Source organism: Scomber scombrus, chromosome 5 (assembly GCF_963691925.1).
Source record: "Scomber scombrus chromosome 5, fScoSco1.1, whole genome shotgun sequence".
NCBI lineage: Eukaryota > Metazoa > Chordata > Actinopteri > Scombriformes > Scombridae > Scomber > Scomber scombrus.
In genome coordinates this window covers 6893819-6907157 of record NC_084974.1, presented here as the reverse complement: position 1 = coordinate 6907157, position 13339 = coordinate 6893819, and the positions used below count along the sequence as shown (strand labels likewise).

Here is a 13339-nt window from a genome sequence, read left to right as displayed (position 1 = left end):
CCTTCTCCTCACTTTCAAAGCTCTAAATGGTCAGGCTCCATCATATCTTAAAGAGCTCATAGTACCTTATGAACCTACCAAAACACTGCGCTCCCAGAATGCAGGCCTACTTGTGGTACCTAGTATCTCTAAAAGTAGAATGGGAGGCAGAGCCTTCAGTTATCAGGCTCCTCTCCTGTCGAACCATCTTCCATATTGGGTCCGGGGGGCAGACACCCTCTCTACATTTAAGAGTAGGCTTAACATTTTCCTTTTTGATAAAGCTTATAGTTAGGGCCAGCCAGGCATGTGCCTTGAGATGACTTTTGTTGTGAGTTGGCACTATATAAATAAAGATTGATTGATTGATTGATTGATTGATTGATCTTGATGATATCCTTAAAATGGTTTTGATCCCTTCTCCCCCATTAAACATTCAGAGTATATAAATATGCAAATAATGATAATTTAAGAGGTTTAACTGTTGGAGACAAGATGTCTCTGTCTTCACTGTAAAATTAATTATCAGTGTTTGTGCTCTGGAGGCTTCAAGTTTCCACATCACACTTGTATAAATTGAACATTGGATCAGGATTGGCTTCAAAACTATTTGTGATATCACAAATCATGCTCATAGGCCACCACATTTTTTAAAAGTTTTAAAAGTGTGTGTGTGTGTGTGTGTGTGTGTGTGTGTGTGTGTGTGTGTGTGTGTGTGTGTGTGTGTGTGTGTGTGTGTGTGTGTGTGTGTGTGTGTGTGTGTGTGTGTGTGTGTGTGTGTGTGTGTGTGTGTGTGTGTGTGTGTGTGTGTGTGAAGGCAGTTCTGTGCAGGATTTGGACCATTTATTGTGAAAGTCACCGTTTCTTGTGTTCTGGTTGTATTGTCTCTACTTTTATCTTTGGCTGGTTGCAGCTCTCCGGGTGAGGCATGGAGTGCAGCCGGCTTCCTTCTAAACCACACACCACCAGCACAAAACTAACTTCAGAGCTGCGTTTCACCCGGAAACGCAACATTTTCTCATGAACCTCTAATTAAAGTAAGACTGGAGTGAATTTATAACCCAAGCCGATCACTTTAGAGTAGATGACCATCTATTTGGCAAGTTATGATCTTTTACGCAGGTCAGCCCCATCAAGCACCGAGTTGAGGCATGAAATATCTTTATTAAGTAACTGTCATGATTCATTGTCAGAACGTTTTATCTTCATGAAACGTGGAGTCTGAAACAGTATAGCGTGTGTTGGTTGCCTTTAAAATGAGCTTTGCTGCCCTCTGGTGGCCAAATGAGTTTTCATCAAATAATGTCCTCAAAGTTAAAGTCACTGGGCTGATATCCTCCAGGGAACCAAGGGAAAAAGTGTCCTCCAATTTCTGTTTTTCTTTGCAATTTCCTAACTATTTAGGACAACAACAACAACAAAAACATCTTACAATTTAGACTTTTTAAAATGTATTTTAATTTTTAATTTTACAGGACTTTTTTAGTGTGAAAAGTCGGCGAAATTTAGGAGACAGAAAATGATGGTGGTGTAGTGATATTAATCCAAGAATACATTTAATTTGATTGAGAAAGGTAATTATTTATCATTCTGGATTGTTTCACTAGCTTGTTTGTTGCAAATAATTAAGTAGGCTATATTTTCTACTGAAACAGAATGGATTGCCAAAGCTCAGAAAACTTTGTTGTCAATTTATAGAGAAGAGAAATTAATAGGGTTGGTTATAAGATCATGTTGACACCCAGGAAGCCCAGGTAGTATAGTTGTGAATCTAATATCTTTGAAAATACACCAATAAATGAAAGCAGTAAAAGGAGATGCATGTGAACTAAATGTCCACTACAGAGGACACAAGTCAAGGGGCTGGGTCATAGGGATGATACTCATGTTAGAGGTCTGACAAGTGCCTGTTTACATTTGATATACATTGGTGCCCTCATCAGTGAAAACCTATGGTAGAATCCATTCTATAATAACCAAATGTCTGGTTATACATGCTCCTTACAGCAATGCCCTGCTCCCACTCAGTAATACACACATTCACACCCAAATACTAACCAGTACAACCAAAGTCTGATCTGCAGTTGACTGTTAAATACATTTTAAAGGGCTAGCACCTAAGCAATGACGGGCACAAATGATCTTCTTAGAATACCGAAACCAACATTTCTGCAAACATTTTGGCTTTTCACAGTAGGAAAAGGGTGTAACTAATAACATTTTGATAGCTCTGTTTAAGTATCTCAGTAAGCCGTGACAGTGTGACACTGAGCCAGCATGAACAATATCAGGACCTCTCAAATTGAAGCAGCTCAAATGGCATTCAGCCACCACTGATTGCATTATGTGACATGTCAAAATGTGCCCTGATTTTTTCCACTATGGCAAAGATTTACACATTGGGCTCTTGCTGTAAGTCTTTTATATTTAGAGGTTTATCGCTTTTGAAAACAAGTGCTGGGCCCATATTTATCAAGTGTCTCAGAGTATGAAGTCATTCCTAACTGGCCAAACATTCTCCACTGGGAGTTTGGCACGATTATGGCCATGCGCATGTTGAAAATGCAGGTGCTCTTAAATCACTTATCCAATGTGCCCTTCTTCTTACTGTTCTGTTGATCAGTGTGTGTGTGTTTGTGTGTGTGTGTGTAAGAAGTGTGTTGGTCACATTGTGTAAGGATCCATTTATGACAACATCTGTCATAGATTAGGATACTATCCATAGCTATTACTAGTATATTTAAGGGCCATTTATCTTGATAGACATATAACTCTTTTGTTTCTTTTTGAAACCATCCAACATATACATTCCAGCACTTTCCATCTATTATTTTAAAAAAAAAAGGGGACACCTGAATAATTCAATAAGTTTGAGTCTGAATTGATGTAGACTTCTCTCCTAATTTCATGGTGTCTCTAAGTGTGGTAGCATAACATGCAGCACTTAGAGCTGGGAGAGGTGCTTCAGTCTTTCTCATATCACAAGGGGGCAGCAGAGATCCACACAGCACACTTTTGTATATCAGCTGGGAGTCCTTTTCAAGAGAGAAGGAATGATAACTCTTCCTTAGTGAGCAGATTTGGGTGACTTCTGTAAAAAATTAGGTTCCCAATGTGACTGCTTTCAATAAATGTTGAATAATGGTATTCAGTGTCATTACTGCACGTGGATACTCGCCTGTTTACTGTGTTATGGAGCCAGCTGCCTTGAGAAATTGTGTAGAATGAACGGATAACACCACGATCCAAACCGAATGATCAAGTCAAGCTAGTATTTGCCAGAGATATGTACACTTTAATAATGTCGTTACGCCACAAGTATGTCCTGGTGCACATCATCAGTGGTGTGGCAGTGAGTTTGTGTCATGTGCCACGTGCTTGACCTGCTGGTGGGCAGGGGTTAGAGGCGCTCCCCTCAGAGTTCCCCTCATAACGTTCTCATTGTCTGAAATTTGCCAAACATAAGCTGGGCTCAAAGCGAGCAGCCTCTGCAGTATAGTTCTGGTTCCAGCATGGTTCCATTACTGAGTTACCCTCCTCTTATTCGATTAAATGTACCCTAACTCATTCCAAACCCACACTGTGCATAATCTCATCACAGATGATAAGCGTGTAATAAAAAGCATATTGAACTTGAAAGGGTACCTTATGTGAATGCGTATAATTATGGATATCAAAATATAATCATTTGTTTAATTGTGAGGCCTTGCCAAGAGGTATGTAATTGCTTGAAAGAAATATGGCTGAAATTGGACTGCAGTGTCTGAGAGCTGACCTGGGGCTCGGGGTTGGCATGTAGGCCTGATGGGAGAGGCGGGGTGAGGGTCAGGCCTGAGGCAAACTTCCTGTTTTCCATGTGTATATTATAGCTGATACAGAAAGAGACGGACTTCACAAAGCTTATCATGAAAAGAAAACGGCGTATTAGAATATGGCACTGGAAAACACGTTTGATGGAGAAATATTACAATAACAACTTAACTGACTGAACCAACACTTAATTTAATTGAATGTGTCATTAAATCTGAGTATTACCTCTTTTGCAATTTGTATCCTAATAGGGCTACGCTGCACTGTTATGAAATTTAAGGAAATCCTGATTGTAGGACTCAGGAGGCATTTCGGAATTGTTTTGGTTGTGAAAAAAGGTCATTAGATATTTGCCATTCATATCTGATTTAAAGGTTATATTTCTATTACAGATAGGGCTGATGTATGACTGGCTTGCAGTGACACACAGTCCCCAGAGGTCAGTCCAAAAAAAGTCTGACCATGAAGTTGTACCAGTTTATTATATGGCCTGTTGTAGTAGTAGAAGTATCAGGAGAACAGGTGCTGACCCTTAATGATCCCTGTGGGAATTTGGTTTCATCTTTGATTAATTGGAATGTTAACAGGAGAAAAGTTATCCCTAATAGCTTCTTGTTGCCAACCCAGCGGAAGTTTTTAGGGGGGGTGGGGGTGAGGGGTAGGGGGGGGGGGGGGGCGAGAAAGGAAAGGGGTTTAAAAATAGACTCTCCATCAATGCACGATGGGAAAAGACCTGCCATTTAAGTCCCGACAAAGCAATTTGCAGCTCATAATCAAGAGAACGGAAACATTTTATCGCACTTCCCTTTACAGTATAAGCCGACCAGTTCCGCCACAGCAGAAATTAACATTCAAGCCAAACGTTGCTTAAATGTTGGCTGGCGCGTTTTGTCTGTTCTAACAGGTTTGTTGGCAGTTAATGCTCGGAGGTTGATATGTCATTATCAAAACCAGTTTGTTTAGTGAAGTGTTGTTTTTTTTTTATACCCTTGATCCAGAGAGTTAAAAGTGAAAGGGGTGGGAAAAAAATGTTGCATTTAAAAGAAATAAATCTGAAATGTGGGATATTTTTTTGTAGCATGCATGGTGTTATTCACCAATCCTCTTTATCAGCTTCCCACCACTTCCAGCTCAACGATGGCACGTTATGAGACAGTGCAGTGGCCCCGGTGGTGGCTGAGGGTGAACAGAGGTCAATGGGTGATGATGTTCCTTTTTTGAATAGATGACAGTCCCATCTTTTTTTTCCTTGAATAGATGACTCTTGCGTGTATTTATAGACATTTGATGAACCTCTGTTGACCACAGAGGCCCAGTTAACAAACGCACGGTTCCTATTTATAAACTGTAGCTGGTATATCAACACACTCTATTGTAATTATTTTGGCTTAATAAAGAGTTATTACATGTTATCCATTGTCTCGCGGGGTTGTCATCCAGATAGACATCAGCAGTCACTTTGAAAACATCACGTAGATCACTGTGACAAGTTGATTACTTTGGAGATCCACCAATAGACGCGTTTAGAAAATAAACAGCTCTACGTTGAGTAATGCGAAAGAAAACGGATCATGAAGCGGACAGAATGAAACTTCGAGTATTTCTGGTCCAAGACGAGAGAAAAGAAAAGAAAACTCGTGCTGATTTGAACAATTGCCGGATTTTCTGCGAATCAAATCTTTGCATATTTTCCTGTTTGGAGCAGATGTATACCAAACAGTGGTGACCCCCACTCTCCTTTTCAATGGGTTTGGGGTGATGTGCGCCGCTTCTAAGTGGAAACGGTTGCTCTTCAATCTCAAACATGAGCGAGAATGCCAGGAATTCAATTGTGTGCAGGCATTGGAAAACCTGCAACCTGCGTGTGACTTGACCGGCCGGGTCGCATCGCCGGCGCCCTGCAGAGCATGCAAGCTGTCATGCCCGGAACGCTTCCAGGTATACGCTCGTGTGTGTGGGTGTGTGTGTGAGCGCGAGTGCGTGCTTGTGCGTGTGCGTTGAAGAAGTAGAAGAAGAAGCGGGGGTCAAATGTGTTGCTTCTACAATGAGTTGACCTCATTCGTCTTGTTGATTATAATCTGTCATCTCAGAGAGCACAACAAAGGATACAATCACGGTTATTCACTACGAGCTCAGCGGAAAAGACGCATGAAAACAAAACCACACACGGCTCTAAACCTTTTCACCTCGAGGAGAAATAATGTAGGATTAATAGAAAACCGCTATTCGTCACCTACAGCTATGTCCCTCATTCATACACACATTTTTTTGTGTGCCTGTACATGTGATAAGTTGCGCAGCTGTTGCGTAAAAACACCTAACGCATATTCCCATTTGCATGTGTTATAGAAGGTAACACATCTACAGAAGGAGGCAGGTTCTAATGGAAAAGTCAAACGTTCTGATGGAATTGCAGGCTTTATCTCCTGAGAAAACTATAGTCACAATGTTTCAAATATATACAGTACCAGTAAAAAGTTTGGACACACTTTCTCATTGATGTGAATGGGAAAGTGTATCCAAACGTTTGACTGGTACTGTATATAATAACTTCTTTAATATCAGAAATCAGTTCATGAATGTTGTCAGTGGTAAATATTCTAAACACCCATGGTTTAAAATAATAAAGTATTATTCATAAACAAAACAACACATCCATACAGCAATGGATGCAGTCCTGCTGGCTTTATAATCAGTGTAAATGAATATTTTTTAGAAGCATATATTTTAAAGCCGGCCTGTGTTAGGAGCCATGAACCTCGGCTGGCCTCATCTCTCTCAGTCCCTGAGACATCCTGTATGCAGGCCCATTGTTCCCGGCCGCCCAGCTGAACTGTCAACCCTTCTGTGCAAAGGCACACCTGCCTGGCCGAGCACCCAGGGATGAACTCAATTTATTCCTTTTACAGAGGTGTTGTGTCACAAGGTTTCTGTTTGTTTTGTGCGTGCCTGGCTCCTGTCGTGAGTTACATTTTATTCTATGGTTGATCGGTTAACAAATGACTCATTCACTGTCACCTCTTTTGACAGACACAGTGCGTAACGCAAGATATACAAACAGACTGCACCATCAACCACAACTTATTATATTATATAGTCTGTATCTTATTTAACAGCTATACTGTAATATCATTTAGGTTCATAATAACAACATCTACTTTATGAGTAAACGCAGAATTAAAAATAATAATAATATTTTTTTGCAATGACACACACAAAAAACACAACATTTCATTCACCTTAACTCGAGACGAAATCATTAAATCCATCTATGCCCGTATAGTTTGTGTAAAGGATAGTTACGCTCGTCGAAACATAATTTCGTGTAAAACACTTGTATTTATTATTTTTAGGAGGGTGTTTAGAATACACTTGCCTTTCAAACGCGCCCTTATCTCCTTATTGTTTACAAAACATTAATGTGAGGAAGCAGAGAATGTACACAGTTACATTTCAGGCTCTCCCGTCGCTCCCCTGCACACAGGAGAATGGAGAAGTGGTAGAGTGCCCGAGTGAGGCCGCGGCTCAGCTGGGATTATCATGTTATGTTCACCAGTGCACATTTATTAGGCCAACGACTCTAACATGCCATTTAACCCGACGGCTGGTTGATGTACAGATATTTATGAACGCTATGAAGAAGCTTTGTTTTTCTCCTGTAGTACATACATGCTCCATTTGTTTAGCCCAGAAGTCCAATTAAAGCTTCCAATGTTTGCAGCATGATTATGGCTTCATGCATCATTTATAAGAGACGGATTGAAGTCTCTCACTGCAGTGGTAAAGATCTTAACTTTTTAAATAAACGTCCTTTAAGGTAAGTGTCACGCGCTTCGATCATGCATTATCAACAACGAATAAGACATGGAGAAATTACATAAATAAAACATGCAAGTTTATTTCATTTTCATCTAATGAGTGAACGACATAATGAAATCTCAATTAGTCACTCAAGTGTGCGTGATGATTTGTCACTTTGTACTTTGTGGACTTCTTAACATTATTCTACCCTGTTAAACTACTTAAATGAAATCAAATTGTAGTTTACCAGTGTGTTTAAAAAATGTTGGATATGTTACAGAAAAGAAAAACATCCAAACATAATTAATGTGTTTCAATGTGTTTTAATAAATAAAATAAAAACATCGTTTAAAATATACTGTTCATTTGTAGTTTTTAATAACTGCGTCTTTATGTTTCCTTATGATAAATTGCTTTATTATTGAACTATTATTGCTGTTTCTATTTATGCTGCCCCATTTACCTGAATGGAATTGGAGGAGGATCAAAATCTGCAGGCTGGTGTAATGTTCACAAATAGAGAAACTCGTGCCCAAAATACACTTAACTGATTCAAATATTAAAGCACTTTTTTTTTTAAATCACTCAAAGTCATATATCCTGTTTAGCGGTATCTGCAGGAGTGAATAATGGAAATAAAAGCTCATGTGAATAGGCCAGTGCCAGCGCTGCATAGACTATGTGGGTTTAATGTGTCGGGTCATTGATTCCTCTTGCAGCAGAAGAGTGTGTGGGCCTACAGTGTGTTTTTGGTTGTGTTGTGTTAGATGATGAGTCTGTGTTTGACAGTCGCTGCAGAGCAGACAGGGTGGATCAAGGTGAATGTGTAGATACACGGGAGATCCGGGACTATGCTGGGATTCAGCGTCAACTCTGGCGCCAAAATATACGCGGGGATCTTTGAAGGCTGAGCCCATAACTTAATTTACATCGAGCTATTAGATGTGAAGAAATAATATCCTACAATTGTTCCGTTTAAAAAAAATAAAATAATAATAATAATGAACTGTGCATGATGGCTGCGATGGTGCTGTCAAAACAGTAAATGTATTGTAGTGGTACACCCTTGAAAGTCGAAGTCAAAACCAGATGGCTGTATCTGTGAGATCCTGATGCGTTGTGATAATAGGAGGGGACGCAGCTGAGATCAGTCGGTGTATTTATGAGGCGTTTCACTCGTCAACATGTCTCTTTTAGCAAGAGGCTCCCTGGCCCCGGGGCCGCCGGATCATCCTCTGGGGTCCACGGGGGAAAGTTTCTACGTGATTCAACAGTTTATCTCACACTAAAACATGAGCAGGACGGAGGAGCTGACTGTAATATTTCTCTTCATTAGTTAGAGACAGGATGAATTCACCACTGGAGCTTATATGATGTCACTTTTTCCAACCCTACAAATGTTTTTTTATGAGCGGCTAAGAGATTCACATGTATTCATTTTTTTTTTTAAATGACGCTTCCTGTCTTCCTGTCTTTGTTGGCCTTATTTCCTCAACTATTCTTTAATATTTAGTAAACGGCATTAATGACATTATTGTCTTTGTGGTTGGCAGCCGTCGGGTCAAATACAATGATAGAAAATACATCTATTCTCATATACTGGTATCTCTTCACCATGATATTGAAGACTATTATTATAATGGTTGTTTTGCTTTTTTAATTATAGGCTACTACAACTATTTACTAAAAGTCCAGTTGCATTTTGGGGACAGCTGCGTTAATATCCTATTTTAAATTCTTCATTAAAGCAAGGGGACAAATCAGATTTAAAGTGACACACTCTGCACTTGTTTCAATGGTTATTTCTTTGTGTTGAGCCGTAAAATAAAATAAAACCTCACGGTCTGAAATATATAAGTAAATAAGCTACTGTATGTTGCTGTGTAGTGATCTTATGGGAAACACGAAATACTCAATTTGTGTTTGACGCATGTTTTGTTGTTGTTGTTGTTGTTGTTGTTGTTTTGTAAAGTAGTTCTGCAGCTTGAAGACATTTACAGGAAAAATATGAAATAAAAAATATGCTGTGACAAAAACGGATCAGTGACACTGTCAAATGTACATTATTATCATTATTGCTGTTCTGATTATGATTGTTATTATTAGAGATGAAAAGATATAATTTTTTTTACAAACACTAAGCTAAATCGGCCCTTAATAGTTGAGATGATTACAATTTCAGTCAATATCAGTCTGAACTCATTTCATTAAACAGTTGAATGACAGCAGAGTCAAACTTCACCTACTCCTGTACTCTTTAAACCGAAAATGATATCATTGGTGTTTCTGTAAAATAAATCAATAAATAAACCTACTCTCACAGAGTTGTTTTGTTGCTGTTCAGTGATCATAGCATGCCAACAGTGGTTATCACCGCCTAAAGTACAAAAAAAACATTACTTCATGACCACTGTATTACTTTAAGAAAAACAAGTTTATTAAGAAATTCACAAACCTAGAAAATAGTGAAAAGTGCTAATTAAAATGAAACATGGCCCCAACATGAATGAGACGATATAGCTAATCACGTAAAAAATAATAATAATAATAATTAGAAAGATAAACAAAACCTGGCACTGGCTGATGTCATATTGGAAATTATATCATACATACAGATGGAATCAAGAAATATGAAAAACCCTGAATTGTAATTTTTTTGGCAGTCTGAAGGATCTCTTATACCCACACTTTCACCTTTTTTAACTGGACAAGGTTTACAACTATCACAGGAGGTGAAGGTTTTTTACCATGCAGGCCTTTGCTCAGTGCAGGTTTCTTAGCTCAATTACATATTAAAGCACTGGTTTAATTAGGGCATCTTGTGTTTCACGTCTCATTTTTTTTTCTTTTTTCTTTTTTGCAAAAAGTTAAAGATAAGCCGTGCGTAAAGTGGAGAGAAATCATTACGCATACCAATAACACACAACTGAAGCAATGTCTATCCCCGTGAGAATGAAAAGTTTTTTCATAAGCACAGTTTCGACTACAATACCAAGTTATAGCCATCAGTCCAAGTGTAATACAGGCGCACGAAATGGCTCCCAGAGGTTGTGCTACCTGATGTGTCCTGGTGACTCCTTTACCTCCAGTTTCCATTTTGTAAAACCTTCTCAACATCAACTCGCACATACCTCTCCATTTGGCATTTATGGATGTCAGCTGGACCCAAACAGCATGGTCAGAATGGTCTCTTCACAAAAAAACAAAAAAAAATACTCTTGGTTCTGTTTTGAAATCACAGGAATTAAATCTCACTCTCATTCAAGTGTCCTTATTTTACGCAGACCGTTTTTTCTCTTTTTTTCTGGTAAACTTTAAATATCAATCCTCGTGTGTAACGCCGAGTGTTTGGTATCGTGTTCCCAGTAAGAGCAGTGCATCATGGAGAGCTCCGCGGGCTGGCGGGAGCAAGCGAACTGAAGGCCCGCTCCGTTACTGGAGGAAACCGGGGGTGGTGCAGCGGTGGCCGGGCTCAACTGCTGGGCATGGTGGGGATGCGCTGGATGGTGATGGTGACTCATGCCGTTGTAAGAGTTCACCATGCTTGGCAGCGCCATGCTCTGCACCCGGGAGTAAGGGTTATAAGATGAGGGGGCTGACAGTCCCTTCACGTTCACCGGACTCACGTTACCGCTGGCCATCTGACAGGATGTGTAGGACATCGGGGTGGGCGGCTGGCCTAGCGACCAGGAGTTATTCATGAAGCTAGACTGCAGGTACTTGGGTGGAGACAGGTATCCATAGCCGTCACCCCCGAACAAGGACTTTCCTGGTTGGAAGTGAGTCGGTGGAGGTCTGAACGGCCGCTTCATCCTGCGGCGTCTCCTGTAGTTCCCCTTTTCAAACATGTCCTCGCAGGCTGGGTCGAGTGTCCAGTAATTCCCTTTTCTCTCCCCGCCGCCCTCCCGCGGAACCTTAATGAAGCATTCGTTGAGACTCAGGTTGTGTCTGATACTGTTCTGCCAACCTTTTTTATTTTTCTCATAGAAGGGGAATTTACTGATTATATATTGGTAAATACCAGACAGAGTGAGGCGCTTCTCTGTGCTCTCCCGAATGGCCATGGCAATGAGAGCGACATAGGAGTACGGTGGTTTCTGGGACGGGTCCGGTTTCTCCACGACTTTGTCCTGGATCGGCTCCTCTTTTGGTCGCTCTTTCTCCTTGGTAGTGTTGGTATCGTGGATCATTAGTGCCATTGCGTCATCCTCCGGGTTTTGGTAAGTGGCCATCATTGCGCACACCAAAACAAAACAAGTCCAGTCCAAATGCTTGAGAAAAAGCCCCAACTTTCTGCGCGCTTTGCAACTTCGATGAGCTGAATGATGCGTTGCACAACTGGAAGATGCGCCTCGGATTAAAGCTCGTCTCCCAAATCACGCACAGAGAAAGTTTTATTTTGCGCCCCAGTAGGTGACATGCACCAGACCTTCTTCTTTCTTCAGCGATTATTTTTAAACTGGTTTCTGATGGAGGCGCAACCCAAGTTGTGGTTTGCGACTCTAGAAGCCCAGCCCTTTCCTCTCTTTTTTCAGGTCCACTGAGTGGCTGCTTCTGCTCCAATGAGACGTAGTGGCTGGTGATTTGCGAGCATTTGAGTTCCGCCTCCGGTGGTTACAGTGAATGAAATAATAATCAGCTTCTAGTAACCTGTTGAAATACGTTTTTATCACACTTAGGTCAAAATAGCTCATTATGGACATTAAACAACCATTTGCATTTAATTACTCAATTACTGAAAATCATCCAATGCTGTTAACGATGGATGTGGATTTATCATTTTAATAGATTGCATTACTTTTCAAAGCACTTATCTCATCTGTTTATATTGTATATTAAAAGCTTAGACACTGATTTCATTTTAATGACATAAAAAGCTGCAAAACATTTTTTCTTTTATGATGTATGAGTCTAACAGCAAGAACACAGCACAATATAAACAACAGAAAAAGAAAATATGAAATATTTGGATCCAGCTCTGGGGAGAAAAAAAAAAGAAAGTAGTCATTTAAAAATATTTTCATTTATTTTATTGTTTATTTATTTATTGGAATATATTTCTTTTCCATGATTCATTTCAGGGAAATTTTCTGATATATGATAAGTGAAATACAGCATTCTACCTTACTTCATATTTTCCAGCCTGGACAAGCAGTTTAAAACAAAATCCGTTCCAAACAACTACAGTGAAATATATCTGAGGAAGCTTCTCCAAATGGAAGCTCTGACATCCTCATCTCATTGCAAAGACGCGCACATTTGCCAACGGCTGCATGCACACAGCTCTGAGAGAGTCTGTACAGATAGTGCTGCTTAATTAACCCACATTGAGAGGGAGGTGCATGGAGAGGTGTACATCCACCCCCCCCCCCCCCCCCCTCCTTTTGGCCACCCATGTGGGTCCCTTCGGGTTTCTCTCGGAGTGTATTTCCGTGCTCTGGGAGTGTTGTGCAGGTGGAGCAGCATTGGCATGTGTGTCATCACCCTGCACCCAGTGTGCAGCCTGGACACAGCAGCTGAACCTCGGTGAGAGCCAACCATCTCTCAACGTGCAATTACCGGACACTCACAGTTTCAAGCGTCACAACGCAATGTTATTTCTTGTTTCAATGTCTTTTCACATGTTTAAGGCGAAGAGCGTTTCCCGATAATCTCGACAGCACCATTATACCCTCGCTTTGTATTATCTTTGTAAGTATTTGGCTTGGTCAAAATATTACATCATTCAATATATTCATTTATAAAGCTA

At 40.2% G+C, this 13339-nt stretch overlaps 1 protein-coding gene across 1 annotated transcript; it reads right to left on the bottom strand.

Annotated features, from left to right (window-relative positions):
- Window positions 1-10904: 10904 nt before the first annotated feature.
- On the bottom strand, window positions 10905-12027 carry foxl2a (forkhead box L2a). Its single transcript, XM_062418934.1, has one exon. The coding sequence runs from the start codon at window positions 11823-11825 to the stop codon at window positions 10905-10907; it is 921 nt and encodes a 306-aa protein (XP_062274918.1). The 5' UTR covers window positions 11826-12027.
- Between the last annotated feature and the right edge of the window lie 1312 nt (window positions 12028-13339).